Here is a 23,734-nt window from a genome sequence, read left to right on the forward strand (position 1 = left end):
ACCACAACTACTTTTATATGCCAAGCGTGGAATGGTGTGTACAAATAACTTGTGATTGGCTTAAAGGGTATATTTGGTTAGACAATTTTCTTAATTGGAGTTATAAATTTCATATGATACCAAAACCTCCGAAAGTATTTCTGCCGTAGAAAAGCTCCCCATAAAAATATCTGCCGTTCGGAGTCGGTTTTTTTTTTATGATACCAAAAAGTTCAAGTTGCAAGACTGAAATGCTGCTGAGGGTTCTGAGAAATGATGCGAAGCTCAGATCTGTGTCAGATCCATATCATGATTTCAGTGAGCTATATATTTGGTCTCGTACTCGTTGGCTAGCGAAATAGTCCTTATAATGCTATTATGTTTGGCGATTTCATCAGAACCTGCAAGTTCCATTGGTATGCGAGTATTCCCAGATTAGTAAGATAATGATTTAATCTACAAAGCACTTTCAGAACTCCCAGGTTGATTGTAAACTTATTCTTATTTATTTCCATATAGTCTTTAAATCGATTTAGGTTATTACCTACACAAGCCCATTCTGATTGTCTCCATGTCTTTCAACCATACTGAGGTGATCATCAGGAATATCATTAGACAATACCATTAGCTTTTGCGATCTTCCGAGGCAGTAAAATTCGTTATTTAGTCTCAAAACCATTACACAAATACGTACTTATGCAGATACAGTTAGAAACCTCAACGTTTAGTAAATAAACGCAAGCTTCTGTGTGAGGGTCAGACTAAATCGGTCCACTCCTCTTGGCAATCAACTCCGCTCTCTAGTTTCCATATTTCCTTTTGATAAAACAGCAGTTGTGCCATTGTAAGACCAAAAGGTGTAAGTGGCGGTCTGACTTAATCAATTTCTCACCGATTAAATTTACTACAAATTTGTATCGAATAAATGCAACTTAGCAAAATCAATCGGACAAACGAACAGACAAATAGGCGAAAACCAAAAACAAATACGCGAGCCTCACGGGCCACATGTGGAGGACCAAGTCAAAACAAAACAATAAGATAACAACAAAAAACATGTCGAAGGTGCCACCACACTACGGAGACAGGTACGAAAGATACCACGCGGTGAGACTGCAAGAGGTCGCAAACGATCAGCAGACGTTACAACGATGCGGTACTTGACATGCGTGGTTCATTGGTTCGTGGGTTCGTTGGTTGGTCGGTTGCAATAGCAACGAAAAAGACGGTAAAACAAACAACAACAAATATACGCTTTAAATCACCAGCAAAAAAGAGTTTAAGAGAGCATTGGAATTCTGAAAGTATGAACGGGCATTCCGACGTCGAGATCGGCTGGTAGTTTAGTAATATAATGTATGGACAGACAGACGCACAATCCCATATGTACACATTGCTTTTGTATAAACATTTGTATGTGTGTGCACGCGCACACCCGTACGCAGCCCTAGTCATATGATATGCTCATCAATCGCTCATTTGTAAAACCATTAAATTGATATCACGTCGAGAAATGGTGTAAAAAATGGGCTTAAATACACACTGATTACAAGATCACACACAAGTTTAGTGAATACTACGAGTATAACGCTTACGTACATACATAATCGTTTGTATAAGCAAACATATTTACTCTTTACACAATTATGTGGTTACCTTGTTAAGATCTTCACTCGATCACCATTGAACTAACTGACTGACAGTTTAGCCTGATCTAGCTGACCGTTTGGCTAACTGCTGTGTGAATGATAAATAAGCAATGAAGAAAAATCATGTAGACATTAGGCCAGAGTAAGGAAAAAAGTACAACACACTACGCCTATGACTGAGTACTCGGAGAGTTTAGCAAATACATACATACATACATGTGTACATATAATATATTCTATGTGCGAGTAAGGAGATGTGTCAGCCAGAGTGTGGAGTGTCGATCGTCTTTGAAAGAGGATTAGAAAGTATGTGGTGATTAGTGCTCGTTGGTCGTCAGTGATCACGGCGCGAGATAATGAAAAGCTGTCGGAGGCACGTACCACAATTTGTGTTTTTTTTTTGTTTTTGTGATAGATTATCTAGTTATTAAGGTGAATGGATCTATAATTAGGTTTAAATATATAAGAAAAAATAGCAATTAAGCTTAATTTGGAAAGCTGAAGAAAACACTAATCATCAAACAATCAAATTTCACACATCATATAAGAAGCCACGCCATATAAATTGCAAACTACTGGAATCCCTTGGTTTTTGATATACAAAACTAATCAGCAAATTTGGTTTTTAAATAACTTTTTTACTAACTTACATTGACGTACGTCGCCAATTTCAAAAATCAAAAATTTTCTTGCAGGATGACTAATTTTGCGCCGCCTGGTACATACTAGGATCTCTTGGTTTTTCATATATCTACATACAAAATTAATCATCCAATTTTGTTTAGGAATAACTCTTTTAATATATTTTTTTTTTCATTGACATACGATGTCATTTTCAAAAATTAAACATCTTCATGCAGGTTGATTAATTTTGCGCCACCTGGTACATCTACGAGTATAAAAAAAATCATTTCCATTAACATATGACGCTATTTCCAAAAATTAAAAATCTCCCAGTAGGATGACTAATTTTGTGTGACTTTCATTCCATAGTGTCCGGGTTCGAAACCCAATGTGAACATGAAACACTAAAGGATAGAAAAGATTTTTCTAATAGCGGTCGGCTCTTTGTAGATAATGGCAAACTTTCGAGTGTATTTCTGTCATGAAAAAGCTCTTCATAAACAAAAACCGCATCTACCGTTCGGAGGCAGCATAAAACTGTAGTCCACTCCATTTGTGGAAGTTCAACCAGACGCACCCCACAAATAGGAGGAGCTCTACCTAACAGATGTCCACGCGAAATAGTATTTTCTTGCATAAATAAATAGAATAAAAGAAGGAATTAGCGAATGCCATTCAGAGTGACAGTCAGGTGGCACTCATGGTCCTATCGTCCTGTAAGATCAAATCCTCACTGTTCCTTGATAGTATCGAGAAACTTAATCTACTAGGAACGCACAATTGCATCCGGCTAATTTGGGTCCCAGGACACAGGGGTACACTGGTAACGAAATAGCGGACGCATTGGCGAGAGAGGCTGCGGCCTTACCTTTAATAGGACCCGAGCCCTTCCTTGCTATGGGACAACACACCATTAAGGAGACGCTTAGGAGTGAAGAGCTAAGACTAAGGGAGGTTTGTTGGCACCAAACTATGCGGCTACACCAAGCGAAATCCCTACTGGGAGCGTACAACCAAAAGAGGTTTAAAAAACTCAGAACCCTCCCTAAGGATAAACTGAGATTGTGCTCGGGCATTCTCACAAGTCACTGCGGACTGCGAAGTCATCTGCACATGATCGGAATGTGGTCTACAAACTCTTGCCGCGTCTGCGACCAAACTCAAGAGACTCCCATGCACATTCTCCTGGAATGCAGTGCAATAGCGCGGAGAAGGTTGAGGCATCTCGGCCAATTGCAGCAATCCAACTCAGCTCCATCCTGGGATTAATAAGGGAACTGGGTCTGGATGAGGTACTGTGATGAGTAGAGGACAAAAAGGACATGAGGTCGAAGTGCAAACCTCGCAGTGAATCTATTCTAATCTAATCTAAATAGAATAAACCTTGGTTGGCAACATCGGAAAGCGGGAGAAAGTCTTTTTTGCGTTTGTTTCAAGAGAGTCGAGCCGCATTTCAGATTGAAATGAAGACGGTTGATTTCGGGCAAAGACGTTCGATAAGTATTTTTAATTAATCTATACTTTCATAAAAACTTACATTGTTAATCAAAACCTTATTTGTGATTTTAATAAAAATACGGACCTATATAAATGCACATATTGGCCGTTTGACTGAGCTCCAACTGGAACCTACAGTTTTATGCCGCCTCCGAACGGCAGATGATTTTTTTACGAGAAGCTTTTTCATGGCAGAAATACAATCGGTAATTTGCCAGGAGCGACTGCTATTAGAAAAAACTTTTCTACAATAATTTTTTGTTTCATGCCCGAAAATTCGAAACGAATGGTAGTCACGCACCTAACCGTCTACAGTGTCCAAGACAATTACCACTATCGAAATTTGTGTCCTTGTTAAGCTTATAAACTCCCTTGAATGATTGAGACGTGACCAGAGGGACCTCATGACTTTGCACAGCGCCCACTGAGCTGATTCGAGGTCAACAGGGGTTGTCAATCCCCTCTTTGCATGGGAAACCTCAGCAAGGGTACTCAGCTTAGCCACCATATTTGTCATACAGCTCCCTTAAAGACCACTGTAATCTGAAACCCATACAGGATCTGTAGCGGCGCATTGGAATTCGGCCCAAGGGGATATCAGGCTTCCAGTTCGAAGATACTGCAGCGATCTGGAAGTATAAATTTAAGTTTAATGAGAAATTTGTGCAACAAACTTTCCGTAGATACACTACAAGATTTCTTAAATTCGCGTGGCTTAAACTAAACCACTAGTCGGTGTCTCTTAATCTGATCATAGTACGTGCAGCAGCATCTGCTGTAATGTCTACGGTTACAACATTTAACATAGCATTAAATGCTAGTGTGGTGTGGTGTGAAATGCTCCACACTGTTTTCAATAAATGCAGCTGATTTCAACGTGATCTCCTGCAAGGAACTCCTTTGTGGAATTTCTATTCACTTGATATTTTGATTTTATTATTTTAGTGATTGCACTATTCCCACATATATATACAAATTATAAGTTTCTTTTACAATCTAGAAAAAATAATCAAAATATATACAGGTTTTTTAATATTTCGCCTAGACGCTTATTGTTCGAAAGTACTTCCCTATCTATCAGCGATAAAGTGGATATATTTTTCCGCCCTTACCTCTTTTAGACTGCAGTTCAACTAATTTTACCATTCACAAATCCCTATTGGCAACACCTTTAACCGGCCAACGAATTATTCATTTTGCAAATTGTTATTGAAAATTTGTCACTACATAACCGCTCACACGAAGTCCACCTCTGACTTTCCAACGTGTTTATCATTAGCCACAATTATTGGCAACATGCCTGCAAACCTCCAAGCATAAACTACCCACCATGGAGTGGAGTACAGGCCACTGCTAACAATGTTTAAAGGAGGCATTCGCTACAAATGACGACTGCATGCCAACAACATTATCACACCACAGTCGCCAAAGTCGACAACAACGACAGGCCAAATCCACACATTCACCTCATCCACCGCCACTACACTTGCCGCCCCAGAATGCTGTGTGCGCGCTTATCCAATACTCTCAATTGCTATCGACAGCTCACATTGACTACGGGAACCTTATACGCGTACACATTTTCGAGCACACACGTGTATGTATGCCTGTGTGCTCTTGGTTGCTGCTGCGACAACGCGAATCAAAGATTTTATCTGAAATTTGTTAAATTTATCACTTTAACTCGCCATGTGGTCAGCGCATACGACTGCATAGCCTCATAAGCCAGGCTGAGTTTCACGAACGTTGCGCCATGAAGGACCTTCTCATATTTTTTTATTTTCATTTAATTTAATTTTTGTTATTCTACTTCACGTGTGAGTGTATGTGCATGTGCTCTTCCGATGTTCTCGGTGTTATTGGTTTCGTGTAGTGAAATCACAAGCAAATTAATATGCAGGCAAAGCAATGAAATCACAACCAATCGATTTGCCAACTAAAAGTACTCGTATTTGAAGATTTCATTTGATTGCATCTTTACAAGCGCGAAACACGATTAACAACATTCAAATTTTTAGTGCGCGAAAGAGCGAAGTTACACTTCATTGCTTGTTGTTGCTAATTGCTGGCAGTGATAGGAGCTAGACATGAGCATGCGTTGTTTCGAGTGCCTACCGAAGATTATGAGGTGAGCGAAAAAAACAACACTAGGAATAAAATAAGAAAACGCGCGGAGTATCAGAACACAGTTGAACTTTATTTAAATTTACTTCCTTCTGTGTCACTAAGCAGCATTTTTTAGATCGCAGTTTAGCCAACGCAGGTCTCTGTTCTTACACTCACTAATTTAGGAATGTCATATTACCAGCCAGTAAACCAAAAATTTAGTAAAACTCACAAGGCAGTGTATCACAAATAGGATCTGATACCTAAGAAACAATTCAAGGCCGAAATTTTGGTCAAAAATCGAGAAACCGCCATTTTGTCAAACAAACTTTATTTTGCTTATTCCTTCGATTTATAACCATATTTAACATTACTTTAACGAAATCTCTTTGGTTTTTTAATTTCAGAGGATCCAGTTCGGAGATTTAGTGACCACCGCAAAACGCTATTTTTGAGAAGAGCTCCTGGAGATCAACTGTAGCTCCTTTCCAAATAAATATTTTTACTAATACTAAGTCCTAAAATACAGTTAAAGATAACATAATATGTGTACAAATTTTTAGATCAATAAATTTAAAAGTTTTTTTTTTTTTACAAAATTGGCATACAGTTTATTTATATATTAAAATAATATACAACTTTTTTTTACTTCAACCATTCAAAATGGCGGATGTACACTCAATTCTACCAGGAAGGTCGCAGGCGGGCTTCTCAATCGGCGGGCATTGTAGCATCGGCGTCAGTGACCTGAATACAAAACACCAGAAATTTGTTTGTTTATTAATGTCATAATTTCTATATGAATTAACAATAAATGGAAAAAAAAAATTCGCGGAATAAAATGCTTCAAACAAAAAATAGTTTAAAAATGCTAATCGAACTAAAAAGTAGAAAATAAAAAATAGTTTAAAAAAACTAAATAAAAATAGTTTAAAAAAAACTAAAAAAAAGTGTTTTTTAGTTTTTTTTTAAACTATTTTTTATTATGAATGAAAATTATTGTTATCATTGCAGTCAGTGAATTAATGATTCGATATATTCGTGTTATATTTAATTCCTTTCTTATAGACTGTGAGTCTAAAGCTATGCAGTTATCGGCCGTGATAAAGAAGTAATCGGGATGAAGAACTTATTTCGTGGAGGGAGCCTGAGAAACGGATACCCCACTCCTGAAACGGAGAGATAACAACAAAATATACTGACATAATCAATATGTTACATACTTTTTCCCATATAGATCATTGATTGAAGGTCGAGCCTTGTTTTTCTGAATGAAAACTATTGTTTTCATTTAGTCAGTGATTTATAGTCCGATTTAATTGTGTTATATTTAATTCCTTCTTTACCGACTACATGTCCAAAGAAAGGCCAGCATTGCCCTTGACACAGAATAGATACTCTCAGCACAGAAAAAGGAGACCGTGGATTATATTGACACAATCAAAACGAGATGTAAAGTTCCAGTTTGGTTTTTTTAGTTAATTTTTGTTGTGAACTGTACTTTAATCGATAAAACTTTATAAATGAAATTATGGTAATGATAAATTCCTTCCTTACTTGCCAAAATTTTGTTCCGTAAAATAATTTCAAAATTTATGTTTTGATTATTTTATTGTAATTAACAAAATTACATCTTATATGAAAATGATTTCATCTTATATGAACATTGAATAGAGTAAATTTGCGTGTATGAGACTTGTAGTATCTACGCATGTGCAAAGACTATACAAAGTGAGAATGCAACTACCCTGAAAACGTTTTAGCCTTCTATTCGTACTGCAGTGCCGCGTGCCCGAGCAAGTTCGAATTCGAAAGAGTAAGTCGTAGACTCCCGAAATCAGTAAGAGTAACTCGGAGAGTGCAGGCATGCGCAGACCGCGCGTTAGCTCTGTCTTTCTTACTCTTCTACAGAAGATCTAAAAAAAGAAAATATTAATCCTGGCAATCCTAATAAGGATAATGGAAAACTTTTATCAAATTATTGCATTGTCATCGGTCCTTGATAGGTGTGCGAAATTCCAAGTCGATCAGATTTTTAGAAGCCAGTGAAAATTAAGCTCAAAGATTCCGTTACACACATACATGCATACAACCCGAGCTAATAAAAGTGTGTTAAAAATAAAGTTTTGGGCGAATTTTCCTACTATTTTAGCTTCGAAAAAATTTTTTTTAGAAACATTTTCGAAAACTTGTAAATTCACATAGAAAGTAATATCATAAAAAGATGTGTGCAAAATTTCCAGGAGATCGGTCAATAACACTTCGAGTTATCGTGTTGACGATCTATAATATAAGAAATACTTAAATTTACGTTCTAAAATTTGTTTGACATTTTCTTAAAGGATTACATACATATATTTATAAACATTTTATGAATAAAAATTCCAAATTTTATAGTTATCTGTCCCCTTAAAGATCATCAAACTCTAGACGTCTCCCGGGACACGATCTAGGCTTACAAATCAAATATGTATCTAAGTCACCTTCGCACTTTCCTTATTCGGCAAATAATAATAAAGGGAAAATAGAATTGGCTTTACAGCCAATTTGGAATTTATTCAGCTGCTATGCGGATATTAAATCAAAAATTGAATGACACACACTTAACACATTCGTCGCTATCTATAGTCCACTACGCACGCTACTCTTTGCTAAATCATTCATCCTTTCATGCTTGTTTCGTACCCATGCATGACCGACACAGTATGTCAGCCACCTGCCATCTTTTCGACTTATGAAAGTATCGGCCTGGCGCATTCGTTATACTGCAAGTAGTTTCGCTCTTCACACGCACACTTCATTAATAAACCATTTAAATAGCTCAATGATTTATCGCGGCTAATAAAAATTAATTTTCACTGACAAATATCCTCAATCATCCAGCTATAAATCAATTCCAACCTGTCATAGTCAGTCACAGCGCAGTACCTCCTTCGACATGCATACCGAGCACATACATACATGGGAGTATATTATTGAACGAGTCAACTTGCTAAACGGCTGCCGCAGCATTGCTATTAAGCTCCTCTCGCTTGTAATTGCTTTCAAGCGCAAAATTTTGTGCCATGCTCGTCATTTCCATTCATGCGCCGCTGGGCTCCTTAACCACATAGTCACAAACTTTCATACGAGTATATGAGCGCTGAATAAGACGGTGATTTTGAGGATGACAGCCGCACGTTTTAGCATAATTTACCACATCGTGGCTAAATTTTGCTATAATTACCCAGCGTAATGGAAAAAAATAATTTACACTCTTTTTTTCAATTTTCACCACGCATACTCGTATACGATTAACGAGTACGAGCGCTAACGGGTTGTGCCATTTTGATTTTGCGTAGTTGTACGCTAAAGGTAATAGTTTGACAAATGGCGGAGGTGGAGATTTAGTGAGGTGAATGTTTACCATGCGCTGGTTTTTGGCGCCGATAAATCAGCGAGATGGGTTTCTTTGACGTTCATTAGATATTGTGACATTATTATTGTTTTGATTTTATAGAGAATTTATGGTGATTCAAACAAAATTAATTGATAATTAGACTAAAATAAGAAGGAAATTAAAATAAAGCAATAATATTAAACAAAAAAATTAGGTATATTAAATTAGTAAAGTTAGCACAAAAGCATTGCGTAATGGAAATTAAGGATTAAAGATTCTGTAGATTGTAGAATACAATTTGACCCTTTTCATTATCTCAGCCCAAAGGTGTTCCATCAGGTTGTTCGATTGTGATGGCCGCCCGCGAGATGGATTGTTTAATAATTTCTGTACCATTTTCGATAAATGTTTAGGCTGCTTTTGAAAGCATTATAATTTGATATATATTTATCTATACTAATATTATAATGAGGAAAACTTTGTTTGGTTGTAATGAATAGGCTCAAAAACTACTGGACCGATTTTAAAAATTCTTTCACCATTCGAAAGCTACATCATCCACGAGTAACATAGATTATTTTTTATTTTGGAAATAGGGCTCGAGATATAGGTCAAAACGTGGACCCGGGTAACCTTCGGATGTGTATGTACAATATGGGTATCAAATGGAAGCTGTTGGTGAATGCTTTAGTCCAGAGTATTTTTCATGCCGCTCCGTGACTAGAGTCTCGAGATAGAGACCAAAACGTGGACCCTAGAATGTGTTTGTACAATATGGATATCAAATTGAAGCTGTTGGTGAATGCTTTAGTACAGAGTATTTTTCATGCCGCTCCGTGACTGGGGTCTCGAGATATAGGTCAAAACGTGGACCCGGGTAACCTTTGGTTGTGTATGTACAATATGGGTATCAAATGAAAGCTGTTGATAAGTGCTTTAATACGGGGTAATTTTCATACCTATTGATGACTAGGGTCTGGAAATATATGCCAAAACGTGGACCCGCCGTGTCTTTGCACCGAATTAAACCAAACTTACACACATTGTTAAGGAGGTATTGAAGATGGTTTCCGTATAGTTTGGATACCTATTGGTAGATAGGGTCTCGAGATATAGGTCAAAACGTGGACCCGGGTAACCATCGGATGTGTATATACAATATGGGTATCAAATGGAAGCTGTTGGTGAATGCTTTAGTACAGAGTATTTCCATCCGCTCCGTGACTAGGGTCTCGAGATAGAGACCAAAACGTGGACCCTAGAATGTGTTTGTACAATATGGATATCAAATGAAAGCTGTTGATAAGTGCTTTAATACGGGGTGGTAATTTTCATACCTATTGATGACTAGGGTCTCGAAATATATGCCAAAACGTGGACCCGCCGTGTCTTTGAACCGAATTAAACCAAACTTACACACATTGTTAAGTAGGTATTGAAGATGATTTCCGTATAGTTTGAATACCTATTGGTAGATAGGGTCTCGAGATATAGGTCAAAACGTGGATCCGGGTAACCTTCGGACGTGTATGTACAATATGGGTATCAAAGGAAAGCTGTTGGTGAATGCTTTAGTACAGAGTATTTTTCATGCCGCTCCGTGACTGGGGTCTCGAGATATAGGTCAAAACGTGGACCCGGGTAACCTTTGGTTGTGTATGTACAATATGGGTATCAAATGAAAGCTGTTGATAAGTGCTTTAATACGGGGTAATTTTCATACCTATTGATGACTAGGGTCTCGAAATATATGCCAAAACGTGGACCCGCCGTGTCTTTGCACCGAATTAAACCAAACTTACGCACATTGTTAAGTAAGTATTGAAAATGGGTTTCGTAAAGTTTGGTTGTAATTCGGAGCACTGGCAACGGGTACAGCGTTCTTTTGAACCAGCCATAATGTCGCTTACTTTTTTAACACTTGGGGCGGAACTGAACTATCAAATTGACAGTGTGAGTTACAATGTGTCAATATTTCTTTCTGATTTGGATGCCATAAGGAAAAAACGTAAGTGCAACATGTAAAAATTGTTTGTGAATTTTTTTGGAGTGGATTTTGGAACAGTGAATAATTTCTTACGAAATTTGAGAATTTAATGTGAAATCCGAATGAAATTATGTGTTCGTGGAAAAAAAAATTTTTTTCGTTTTTTTTTTTTTTTGAAAAATATAAATGGATAATGGTTAAAAAAGCTCCATGCTTAATAAAACATATAAATTGAAACGAAAAATTCATGGATGATCAGGAAAAAAGCCGATTGTTTATTCATATGCGTTGATTTGAAATTTAAAAACAATCTTCTTTTCCTGATTTTCAATTTATATTTTACAATATATTTACTCAAAAACAAATAAAAAAACAAAAAATATTGTTTATGCCAAAGCGCTTGAATAAAGAATAAAGAAATAAATAATATGAAAATCATATATTTTCTGTTTTAAACCATATCTATTCTATTTTAGTGTGCCCAGCGAAGGGGGCCGGGTTTGCTAGTTGTTTAATAAACCAAAGCCAAAAACCAACAAATGCAAATAGTTCATTTATCTATAATTAACATTATTCAACAGTATTTTTAAGCTATTTTAACAAAAACTACCATTTTTCTAAGCTTATTTTCTAAATCATTTCGAAATGTACTGCTTGGCAACACTGTGTGGTGAGAGAGCAATCAGCTGAGTCGGTATTACGGGATTTTTTTAACAATCGTGAAATAAATTCTACGGTACTACGATACGGAAGGAAGGAACTTTTCATTTACATGGGGTTCTCATTAGTTTGATCGGAACAGCTGAGTCGGGATTGCATTTACGATGTTCACTGTTTTCAGCATTACTCTTTCGAATTCGAACTTGCTCGGGCACGCGGCACTGCAGTACGAATAGAAGGCTAAAACGTTTTCAGGGTAGTTGCATTCTCACTTTGTATAGTCTTTACACATGCGTAGATTATACAAGTCTCATACACGCAAATTTACTCTATTCAATGTTCATATAAGATGAAATCATTTTCATATAAGATGTAATTTTGTTAATTACAATAAAATAATCAAAACATAAATTTTGAAATTATTTTACGGAACAAAATTGTGGCAAGTGAAGAAGGAATTTATCATTACCATAATTTCATTTATAAAATTTTATCGATTAACAATTCACAACAAAAATGAACTAAAAAAACCAAACTGAAACTTTACATCTCGTGTATTTATATAGGCAAACCTCCGAGTGTACTTCTGCTATGAAAATGCATCTCATAAAAAACCATTTGTTGTTCGGGGCCGGCTTAAAACTGTAGGCCCCTCTATTTGTGGAACAACTTCAAGGCGCACACCACAAATAGGGGGAGGAGCTCCGACAAACACATAACAAAAGTGTACGCGCCAAGTATTTATTTTTTATTTATATAGTTAACTGTGAACCTCCGCTGCTTTTAATTGACTTTTTTGTGTACTTCAGATTAAAGGCTGTACCTATAGCTTTCCCTCTGATCCAAATATATTATACTGCAATATTAATATTTGTTTGCTCTGAAAAGGGCACATTTTTCAAATTCTGATGGATTTTTGGCAAACGCAAGTCTATTATTTCTGTGTTTAGAGCTTAGCAGCGGTACTTTTCTGCAGGTCCTTGCTGAAAACCCATTTTTACTTAATATTTCAGCATCTTAATATACTTCTACATTCAAATTGTTTGTAGCTCAGTTAAACACAGAAAAGGATGTGAAATATGATAGCTAAGAAAATAAGTAGATTTGAGAAGAAAAAAGTTAGGTTAGGTTAATGAATATATCGGGTGTTTTTTAGAGAGCTTGAGAATTTTAAATGATAATGGTAGCTAATTTCATGATGTTTATTTTTTGAATATGAGTGAAATTCGTCAGAAGTTAGCAGCTAATTTTGACATTAAAACTACCAAATTGCAAAAGTTTTTTATTGCTGCTACGAACTAGTAAAGAGGCTTTCAAAAGTTAGGCGTCAGCAGCGAATAATCCTTAGACGGTACCTTTTTTGTCATCTTTAACATTTGTCAAGTAGCAAGATGTACAATTGCCTACTAGAGAACAACGCATTAAAATTCTTGAAACTTATTATGAAAATGGTAAATCTTTAAGAACAACATATAGCAAAGTTCGTGATTTTTTTGGTGGAAATAATCGTCCGAATGAGTTGACAGTTCAAAGGTTGGTGAAAAGATGTTAAGAAACTGATCCTATCGAGAATAGAAAAAGGACCGGTAAACCGAAAACTGGACGTTATCAAATTCAATTAATCATATAAAATTGTTTCCACCAAAGTTAGTTTAAAATCTCTTTAAAAAAACGTTATTTAACATTTAAAGCCACATCTATAGTTAATATTGTATTTTCATCCACGTATTACTGAACACTTATCGGTTTTTAGACGAATTCCCTGAACTATAGGAATATGAATAAGTTCGTGCGGTTTTACAACAGATGGCGTAACTTGATTATTATTCCATCGATCCACATTTCCAAACATTCATTGGAGAGCTACTGTCGTAAGGCACAAACGTCAGTATAAGTTTTTTATTTGAAGCGTAAACAACAATATTTTTACCACACTTGAAAATGTCGAATTTCGTGCCAAATAATGTGTTTTTGCGGGGAATTCTTCTTCATTATTTTAATATGAAGAAAAAAGCAGCCGAAAGTCATCGTATCTTGGTGGAAGTTTATGGTGAGCATGCTCTATCTGAGCGAACGTGCCAGAAGTGGTTTGCACGCTTTAAAAGTGGTGATTTTGGCTTGGAAGACGAAGAACGCGAGGGTGCGCCGCCAAAGTTCATGGATACCGAATTGGAGGAATTGCTCGATCAAGATCCGGCTCAAACGCAAGAAGAGGTTGCAAAAACTTTGGGAGTTGATCAATCAACCATTTCCAAACGTTTAAAAGCCATGGGAATGATCCGAAAGGTAGGCCATTGGGTGCCGTATGAATTGAAGCCAAGAGACGTTGAACGCCGTTTTATGGCATGCGAACAACTGCTTCAACGGCACAAAAGAAAGGGTTTTTTGCATCGAATTGTGACTGGCGATGAAAAGTGGGTCCATTACGACAATCCAAAACGTCGGGCAACGTATGGATACCCTGGCCATGCTTCAACATCGACGTCGGCGCAGAATATTCATGGCCTGAAGGTTATGCTGTGTATCTGGTGGGACCAGCTGGGTGTTGTGTATTATGAGCTACTGAAACCGAATGAAACGATTACGGGGGATGTCTACCGACGACAATTGATGCGTTTGAGCCGAGCACTGCGAGAAAAACGGCCGCAATACGCCGATAGACACGACAAAGTTATTTTGCAACATGACAATGCTCGGCCACATGTTGCACAAGTGGTCAAAACATACTTAGAAACGCTCAAATGGGATGTCCTACCCCACCCGCCGTATAGTCCAGACCTTGCGCCATCCGATTACTATCTCTTCCGATCGATGCAACATGGCCTGGCTGACCAGCACTTCCGTAATTACGATGAAGTCAAAAAATGGATCGATTCGTGGATTGCGGCAAAACCGACCGAATTTTTCACAAAGGGAATCCGTGAATTGCCAGAAAGATGGGAAAATATGGATGGACAATATTTTGAATATTAAATTTGTAACCATTTTACGTCAATAAAGTTTCAAATTTCGAAAAAAAACCGCACGAACTTATTCATAGTCCATTAACTTTCAGAAAATTCGAAAAATTATGTAAAAAGTTAAAATTTTGAAAAACTAATGATGCGAAAATTTCGTATTTTTCATTTTCTATATGACACAGTCATTACATATTCAAATAATTAGTTTTTGGGAACATTCGTTCGTTCGTTCGTTCTTCTTCTTCTTCTTCTTGATTGGCGCGATAGCCGCTTAAGCGATTTTGCTCAAGTTTAACAAAGCATGCCAGTCGTTGCTTTTTCGTGCTAGCCGGCGCCAGTTTCAGTCAAGTCTCTCTTCACCTGATATTTGCAACACTGAGGAGGACTTCTCTCCCTCTGCTACCACCAGTTGGTCGGCATCGAATACTCGTACTTTTAGAGCCTTTTATAATGTTCCTTGGGGAATGTTGTAAAAAAAATGTTGTAAAGGGTCGTTAAGTTTCAAGGGTCGGCGTTGATTTTGAATAAAATACAATACACTAACCTCTCTTAAATCCTCGTAAAAATAAACAAACAGTTTTTTCGCCTTCTACTAAACAATGGTAAACAACTTCCCGTCGGCGGTGATCGGTTATCACAAAAATAAAAAGTACAAAAGAAAAATGCAGGTCTGTTACAAGTTTTTAACAACAAAAAAGCTATGCAGGATCAACTAATTAAATCCGCCTCGAGAGTAGAGTAAATATGGGTAGACATTATGTTCTCATGCGCTAAGTAATCTACAGTAGTCGATATAGATCGGATGAGTGAGATACCCCGACAGACAGAGGCGCCGCCAACATTGCCACCAGCGTCGCGGTACACTTCGTACACAGTGATTACGATGTGATCTGCAAAATCGGATCAATGAGCAGAATGCAATACAGTCACGCAGCCACGCTATGTACAATTCATACATATGTATGTGTGCAGATGTGTATATGCAGAGAGTGACCTGTCACTCAGCCACAATGTCCTTTTCGGAGGCTAGTCAACCAGTCTGCTAAGCTCCTTGTGCTCTATCGGATTTGTTTATAGAGTACAAAGAATAGAAAGCGAAGGCGTTCATTATAGTTGTAAATTGGGCATTTCATCGATGCGTCTTTGTTTGGTTTTCATATTTGATCTTCTGATTATGTCAAAGAAGGAGACGAGATATCAAAGGTGGAGAAATTTGTTTTCTTCGCAGTATCCGTTTTTGACGCACTATTTTGTTATTATTTGTAGTTGATGTTACTTTGCTTTCTTATTCCTAGTGCAATGGTTTTTTCTGTGCCTAAATGTATGTATGTATGTATTTCACAAATCTCACTGCTTTCCTTTCGGAATTTTTTGATTTCCCTTGACTGATAAGAGCGGCAAATGTAATCGATACCTTTTTGAAAATAATTAGATTTTTTTTGTTATACGAAATTCTTTTTGTAAATGATTTTTGGACAGGAAAAAATTCTTTGATGTGTTCAGTTAGATTTTTATCGACAAATGCAAGGTGTGCAATTGTGGTTATGGAGCAGTGAGAGATGTTTTAAGGGGACAGATACCTGTAAACGGCCATATTTTCCCGATTTTCATTAAAATTATTTAAAATGAATATATTTTTTTCAAAATTGGCATACAGTTTATTTATATATTAAAATAATATACAATTTTTTTTAATTTTAATCATTTAAAATGGCGGATGTCCACTCAATTCTTCCAGGAAGGTCGCAGCGGGCTTCTCGATCGGCGGACATTGTAGCATCGGCGTCAGTGACCTGAATACAAACCATACAAATTTTTTTGTTTATTAATGTCATAATTTCTATATGAATTAAATACAAATGAAAAATAAAATTCGCGGAATAAGATGCTTCAAAAAAAAATTAATTTTGGGGTGAATTTTCCTACTATTTTTGCTTCGAAAAAACTTTTTTTAGAAAAATTTCGGAAAACTCGAAACCCATAGAAAGTAAAAATCTCAGGGAGATCGGTCAATACCTATTCGAGTTATCGTGTACACCAATTTGAAAAATATAGTTTTGATAAAAACGCGTCTAAAGTTTGAATACAACGTAACTATACCTCTCCCAGCGCTCGAACACAAAGAATAGAGTCGTCACGGTTGACGATCTATAATAAAGTGTGGTTAAATTTCAAGGGCCGATATTGAATGTGAACCACACCTAAACGTCAAGTTTTTTCTGCATTTCATTAGACATTTTTCAATATCAGACTAACTCAATTTGAACTATGGAAAGGTACACAATCGAGTAATGCGTTAAAGTTCTTCAGGCTTATTATGAAAACGGGCGTTCAAATCAAAATGCATATCGCGCACTTCATCTTCAGTGATGAGGCACATTTTCACCTCAGTAGATTCGTCAATAAGTAGAATTGTCACACAGCTAACGCAACAATTGCCTTTTTGCGCGAAAAATTTGGTGGCCGAATAATCTCAGGTCGCGGCGATGTGAATTGGCCGCCAAGATCATGTGATTTGACACCACCGTTGGATTTCTTTCTTTGGGGTTATTTGAAAGAAAAGGTGTACGTCGATAAGCCAGCAACAATTCAAGAGCTATAGGATGAGATAATTCGGCACATTAACGGCATAGAACCTCAATTATGACTCAGCGTCATCGAAAAATCGGACCATCGGATGGAGGTGTGCTGCCGAGGCCGCGGCGGCTTTTTGGCCGATATTTTGTTCCATACGTAATTGAGTCATACCAATATTATCATAATAAAGAGAAATGACAATAATTTCCTAAAAAATTGTATTTTATTCAAAATCAAGACCGGCCCTTGGAACTTAACCACCCTTAATGAGAAATACTTGAATTTACGTCCTAAAATTTTTTTGTATATTCTTAAAGGGTTATTTTAACATTTTATGAAAAAAGAATTTTTTTTCGAAATTTTACAGGTACCTGCCACTTAATTTTATTTTTATTTTCTCTTATCTAGCACCTTTAAAGGGTAGACCCATTGCGAGTTTCCTTTTAAAATAAAATAAATTGGTTGGCTGTCTTGACTAATTCATGATATGAGAAGCTGTCACTTCTGGTTTCATCGCACGAATGGCTCAAATGATATTCGCTTTAATCGTTTCTGCAATGCCCGCATAGCGTCAACCTGACAGAACACCCTATAAAAAGTATAATCCGTCTAAGCACAGCTCCGAAGCGGACAATTTACATGTTGTTGTTGCTGCGGTAATGTCATGACAGATTTGCTATACATTTTTGCCGTAATGCTGCCGAAATTGCAATTTTCGGCCGGATATAAATCCGGAAGCCGTAAAAGATCGATTGTTTAATGGACTGTGTGATTTGGCATGTCCATCTAGCTGAAATGAAAAGGCGTTTCCAGCAGTATTTTTTACCAAAAGGCTGCGGCTGCCCTCATATGATCTCTCCAAAATCCGTACTAAGCTTTAGGACTCACAATCACATGAAAAACTGGAGTTCAGATGACACTTTTAAGAAATCACAACCTCTCTGGTAGGAATGTTATTGAATTGTCTATTTTGACTGGTTGCGTCAAAAAAAGAATCTGTTTTAATTACCCGAATGTCAATTATTTCAGAAAATTACCCATTCCAATTCAAGCGACTTTAATTTCTAATCAATTTTTTGTTTTTGAATGACAAACAAAAAGACACGAGTAAGTGGCTGCACCGATTTATATATACACACATATACATATAAACAATAACAAAACTACTATAAAATAAAAAATAAAAACTAAAATCCGAAATTGTTTACCCTTTCTTTGCGAAATTTTAATGTTAGTGTAAGTGTTTAATCAAATATGTTTCATTTTAAAAACAAGGGAAACCGCAGGCAGGGGCTAGTATTAATATAAAAGTAAATTTCATTAGCTCAAATCACAAAGGAGCTCAAAATTCCATGAACATTCTCTGGTTCTTGCTGTTGTAGCGAAGCAGTGCGCGTGTGCACTGCATTGCCAACCTGCTTTTCCCAACCTATCGTATACACCAACCAAATACATGAGAAAGTTTACAGTGCCTCTCCAACTATCTAACAGAAATAATTTTATACCCGCAAAGGGTGTGTGAGACCGAAAATTGTACTTAAGTACTTAAGTTATTAATAAAATAATAAAAAGTTTTAAAAAAAAATAAAGTACGAATAAAATCATATTTATTATTAGGGAGGATTGTGTTAAACCACGCAAATCACAGTTTAATAATAGGCATTTAGTTGTATTTGAAGCTCATACCCGTTTATTACAGCCAATGACAAAAGAAACAAATTCTTACGAGTTCTCCGTTCTTACAGACCAATGACAGGTTGGGGAAGATGGAAGGGACAATAAGTTGGCAGTCTTTTAAAAAACGACTTTTCATTTACAAACTAATTTGTAACATTAATTTGTTTAATTCGGTTTTTAAAGTTTCAATATTTTATTCATCTGAAGCAAAAAAACGCATTTTAAATAAATACTAGTTTGTGAGTAGCCCTGAAAGTAATTTCGACAATATTCTCTTCAACCATTTAACCCAGGCACATCAATAAGGCCTCAGCACTAGAGCGAATAGAACAATGCAAGGCGCATTCATTGAAGGTGGTAGCACTAGAACAACAACAATGTTTTGTACGTGTGATTGTCAAAGAAAAGAGTTGGCAAAATAAAAAATCAAAAATGAATCGGCCTTGTTTTATTCTGGGCAGACAGCCACATGGACACGGCAAAAGAAAAAAAAAAAAATCAGCTGATTTACCGATATCACCTTTAATAGATTCGCACTACTTTGTGAGTGCTTGGATTCTCTAGACAAACCAACAAAGAAGAATTTGATAATTTAGAGAATACATAAAATAATAACAAAAATCAGATCAGTTGCTCTACTGCTACTGCAAAGGCGAATTCATAGAAGGTGACTTGGCTAGAGCAAAAGCAATATTCTCATGTATTTTCAACGAACAATTAAGACAATTCTCATGTAAACGAACAATTAAGACAACAACAAAGAAGGAGGACGCTTTGAAGAAAACAATGCAACTACTATAGCGGACTAAGCATGCGTGGACAGGTGGTAGCACATTGAACAGGTATTAGCTGTAGGGCAAGAACAAATGTACTGTATTTTGGTTTTGCTTTTGGTCTCTAAAATTTCAAAATCTTTAAACAATGATTGACATTTTAGAATAATTTAAGCAAAATTTTACAATTTATAGACCAAATAAATATAAAAGTATCAAATTAGCTGCTCTACTGCTGATAGAAACTAAGATTTAGCCATCCGCGGCAAAAATGTGAGAGTAACTTTGACTGTTACGTCGTAGGTGACTTGACAACACAATTGTGCTCGCTCACCTCACTTCAAATCTTACGCTCTTCTTGTGCCTGTAAATGTGTCAAATGCACAGGTACACAGCAGCCAACATTTCGATTCTTCCTAAGAAATTACCGCTCAATTAACTCATTGCAGACCATCTGTACGCCATATGTTGCTGTAATTTCCAAGGTTTTTAAGGAAACCCAATTTCCAAGGTTTTTTGCAAAAGTATAGCACTTTAAAACACCAAGCAAGGAAAAACCCATGTGGTAAAAATTTTAGATCTTGAAATTAGTAAAATTAAGTAAAAACATGCATCGAGCAGGGTTTTTGTGTACCTGACGACGGCACATCAGTTCATTTATTTATTTGTTTAAAGTTAGCGGTTGCATTACATTTAAAGCAGCCCGATTATTTTATCCGTTTTTTATTAAATAACGTTAGGTTTTTAAGTGGCCTGTTAAATAAGAACTAGGTTTAATTTGGTGACGTCGGCAAATGCAGCCTTCCAGCTGAAATGCAGCGAAATATGCTATTATGATTGCTTTCATAAGAAAGTGTGTATTTTCCCACTTGACGGATGTTATCTGCCTTCTGACGAGCTGAATGTGTTTATACTATTACCGTTGGAATTGCCAAATTTGACATATCAGCAGTTTTTACAGGAAAATATTAATACTTGAAACTTGGATACTTGAAAGCAAAGACCAGTAGTTACCTAATAAATTCTTATTATTAATTATCTCTAGTTGTTTTTAATTAATCCCTGGATATATTTTTAATACAATATTAATTCTTATTTTTATTTGTTGTTGTAGTTTAATAAAATTAATTAAATTTTCCGTGAGATCTGTTTGCTTGCGTTCCAAAATGAGTAAAGTAGATTTTGCTTCTTTAGGCGATATTTTCAAAAAAAAAAAAATCACGAGCCATTAAAATAAATAATGAAAATAAATATGGCATGACTTAATGCGTGAATTAATTTTCATTTGCCTTCAATGCAACCCTGTAATACGAATAGGAGGAGAGCGAGAAATAGCGACAAATGAACAACCACACAAAATCACATAATGTCACACAGCGAAAAGACGAAAAGACCAAAAACGGTGAAGTAGCATTGAAGTGATGAAAGTGCAGAAGACGTAGACGTAGACAAGACAACGACGACAGCGCGACGACGTTGAAATCAATCGAAAGAGAAAATTTTTATTTGACCAACAGTAATGAAAAAGTGCTTAAAAAATCATCAACGGCGTGAGTGCGGGAAATTCGAAAAATTAAATAATTGGGAAAGTGCAAAAAAATCCGTTTAGATTTTTGTGGACGTGTAAAATTTCAGTGTCGTCGTTGTTGCGGCAGGTGCGCTGGAACGTCGCGAGGTGCGCCGTCGTCGAAATCGAAACCAAAAACGTCGACACAAAGCATCGAAATAATTCCGTGTGGAAAATAACCCCAAAAAAGTGTGAAGTTAAATAAAATACAAAATTAGTGTGTCGAGGCGAAGCTGTGTGGGTACATATACAATTTCTTTTTCTTTCGTATAAGCTAGCGTGTGCCAAAGATAGTGTAGTAATAAGGTACAGACAATATGTAAAAAAAAAATCCAATAAAAATTGTAGTGAAAATTGCAACAGTTTCGCCACAGGCAGCAACAGCTCAAACACACAGCACCACTGTCGCCACGACCACCATACCCGCCCGTCAGCCCTCACCTCTTATTTTTCTTACTGTCACATTCGCAGCTGTCGCCGTCGCCGTCATCGTCGTCGTTAGAGTCAACGTCAATGACGTCGACGCACGCGTTGCGTAGATTTGTAAGCAGAAAACGGTGGTGCAGTGCAGTGCGCGCAGTTTTTTCTTCATTCCTTTTATACCCATTTTCCACTTCACCTTTACTTTTCTTGTATGAAAAGTGGGCAACAGGCCATATGCTCGTGGGGGTGGCATTGGCGACAGCTGGGTGGCGACGCCGTCTGTCAACGCTGTTGCTGTGCTGAAGGCGTTAGCAGTGAATGTAACGGCGTGGCATACCTTTCAAAGTCGTCGCACGCATTGCGCTGCTGCGCTTTTGTTTTGTGAAAGCCGGAGGAATGTGAAGGACGTGAACGCAAGCAAACATATGTTCTGACAGTCTCAATATATGCAAAAGAAGAATGAGGAAAAAGATATTTAGAACGAACGAAAATAATGAACTGCAGATGAAATGCAAAATGTTGGGATGTGTGAAATACGCGATATTGATAATGTACCTGCGCCTACTAAATTTACAGGTTCATCTGAATAGACAATTTACAACGCTGCCTCTAAAAAGTTCATTAAGCAAACAGGTACATATGTATATAAGTATGTTAGGCAGCTTCCTCAATTACAGTGTTTAGTTAGTGAAAAGTTTTCCGTGCGTGAAGAACATATTTGCATTACTCTTCTGAACAAAACCTTGACATAAGTGTTCAGACCTTACGTGTACCACATTTGTGTTAAATTTATAATTACAAATTTTCAGAACGTTCGAAAAAAAGTAATAATAATCGCATACACAATCTTACGTGTTTACATAAAATGTGATTACGGTTGTATACAGTGAATAACTTCGAAATTTTTTGTTTTCAGAATTGAATAAAAAAAATGCGTGCTAAGTGTAGTGCATATTGCCAGTTGTTTTGAATACAAGCGAGGTGCTGGGTATAGCGATACGGCACCCAATAGTGCAATTTGCTATTGAATTTTAAAATTTAAGTGTAAATAATATATTTTTTCGTACGGTGCGTGTGGTGCAATTTCGAATTGCACCGTTAACCGAAAAAATTCCGAAGTCATCGGGCACCACTACGTTACAGCGTCTCAAGGCCAAGGCTGCAGGTGGTAGCGTGAAACGCAGTCGAACAGGCAGCGCAGCGGCTGGGACAACGGTAACAGCGAACAATAGTAGTGGTAGCGGGATCGGAGGAAGTGGTCGTGTAGCAGGCGGCCGTAAATTTACAGCAGGCGGTGTACAACAATTGCAACGAAGTGGCGGCGGTGCTGGTCAGTGGGCAGCAGGGGCGGCGGCGACGACGACGAGTGGTGCGGGTCCTGGCAGTGGCGGCAGCGGCAGCGGGCAAGGAAATTCAGCGACGTCTGACTCCGCTTTGTTGGGTGAAAGGGAATCGGTATATTTGCATGGTTTTCAATCACCAAGCTACACCACCACAACCGCAGGAACACCCACAAAATCATCATACCATCAACAACAACACCAATCCAATATCAACAACTACAATTATAACAACCACCACAACAATAGTAACAACACCAGTGCCAATTATTGCAATTACTCAGCGTACGCCAATACATCATCGTCGGCATCGCCTCACACCAAGCTACCAACGGCCCCTGCAGGTTCAACTACGATGATGATGACCAAACAAAAAAGTTCTCTAGCAGAGCGCCTAAATATTGGTGACGAAGTGCGCGAATTAAAGCTCGGCTGCACGTTTAATCCGAAAAATACAACGACCGCCTTTCACACGATAAAATGTAAGTGCGCCGCACAAACCTCGAGTTGACATTATTATTATACTTTTGTGCCCT

At 37.1% G+C, this 23,734-nt stretch overlaps 2 protein-coding genes across 5 annotated transcripts in view; both read left to right on the plus strand.

The window, feature by feature from the left end:
• The first annotated feature begins 1,035 nt into the window (after window positions 1-1,035).
• LOC128867240 (putative per-hexamer repeat protein 5) lies at window positions 1,036-23,429 on the plus strand. Its single transcript, XM_054108342.1, has 3 exons — window positions 1,036-1,067; window positions 22,902-23,294; window positions 23,363-23,429. The coding sequence occupies exons 1-3, from the start codon at window positions 1,036-1,038 to the stop codon at window positions 23,427-23,429; spliced, it is 492 nt and encodes a 163-aa protein (XP_053964317.1).
• Window positions 21,250-23,734, plus strand: part of LOC128868460 (ell-associated factor Eaf) — a 70,349-nt gene continuing 67,864 nt past the window's right edge. Inside the window, exons 1-2 of one of the 4 annotated variants that reach the window (XM_054110564.1) lie at window positions 21,250-21,676; window positions 22,775-23,680. In XM_054110564.1, coding sequence (XP_053966539.1) covers window positions 23,554-23,680 — 127 coding nt within the window. In that variant the 5' untranslated portion in view covers window positions 21,250-21,676; window positions 22,775-23,553. Of the gene's footprint in view, window positions 21,742-22,428; window positions 22,492-22,774; window positions 23,681-23,734 lie in introns of those variants that run through there. The other 3 variants (XM_054110562.1, XM_054110565.1, XM_054110566.1) reach the window with 3 other exon arrangements.

The sequence above is a fragment of the Anastrepha ludens genome, chromosome 6, assembly GCF_028408465.1.
Source record: "Anastrepha ludens isolate Willacy chromosome 6, idAnaLude1.1, whole genome shotgun sequence".
Classification (NCBI taxonomy): Eukaryota; Metazoa; Arthropoda; class Insecta; order Diptera; family Tephritidae; genus Anastrepha; species Anastrepha ludens.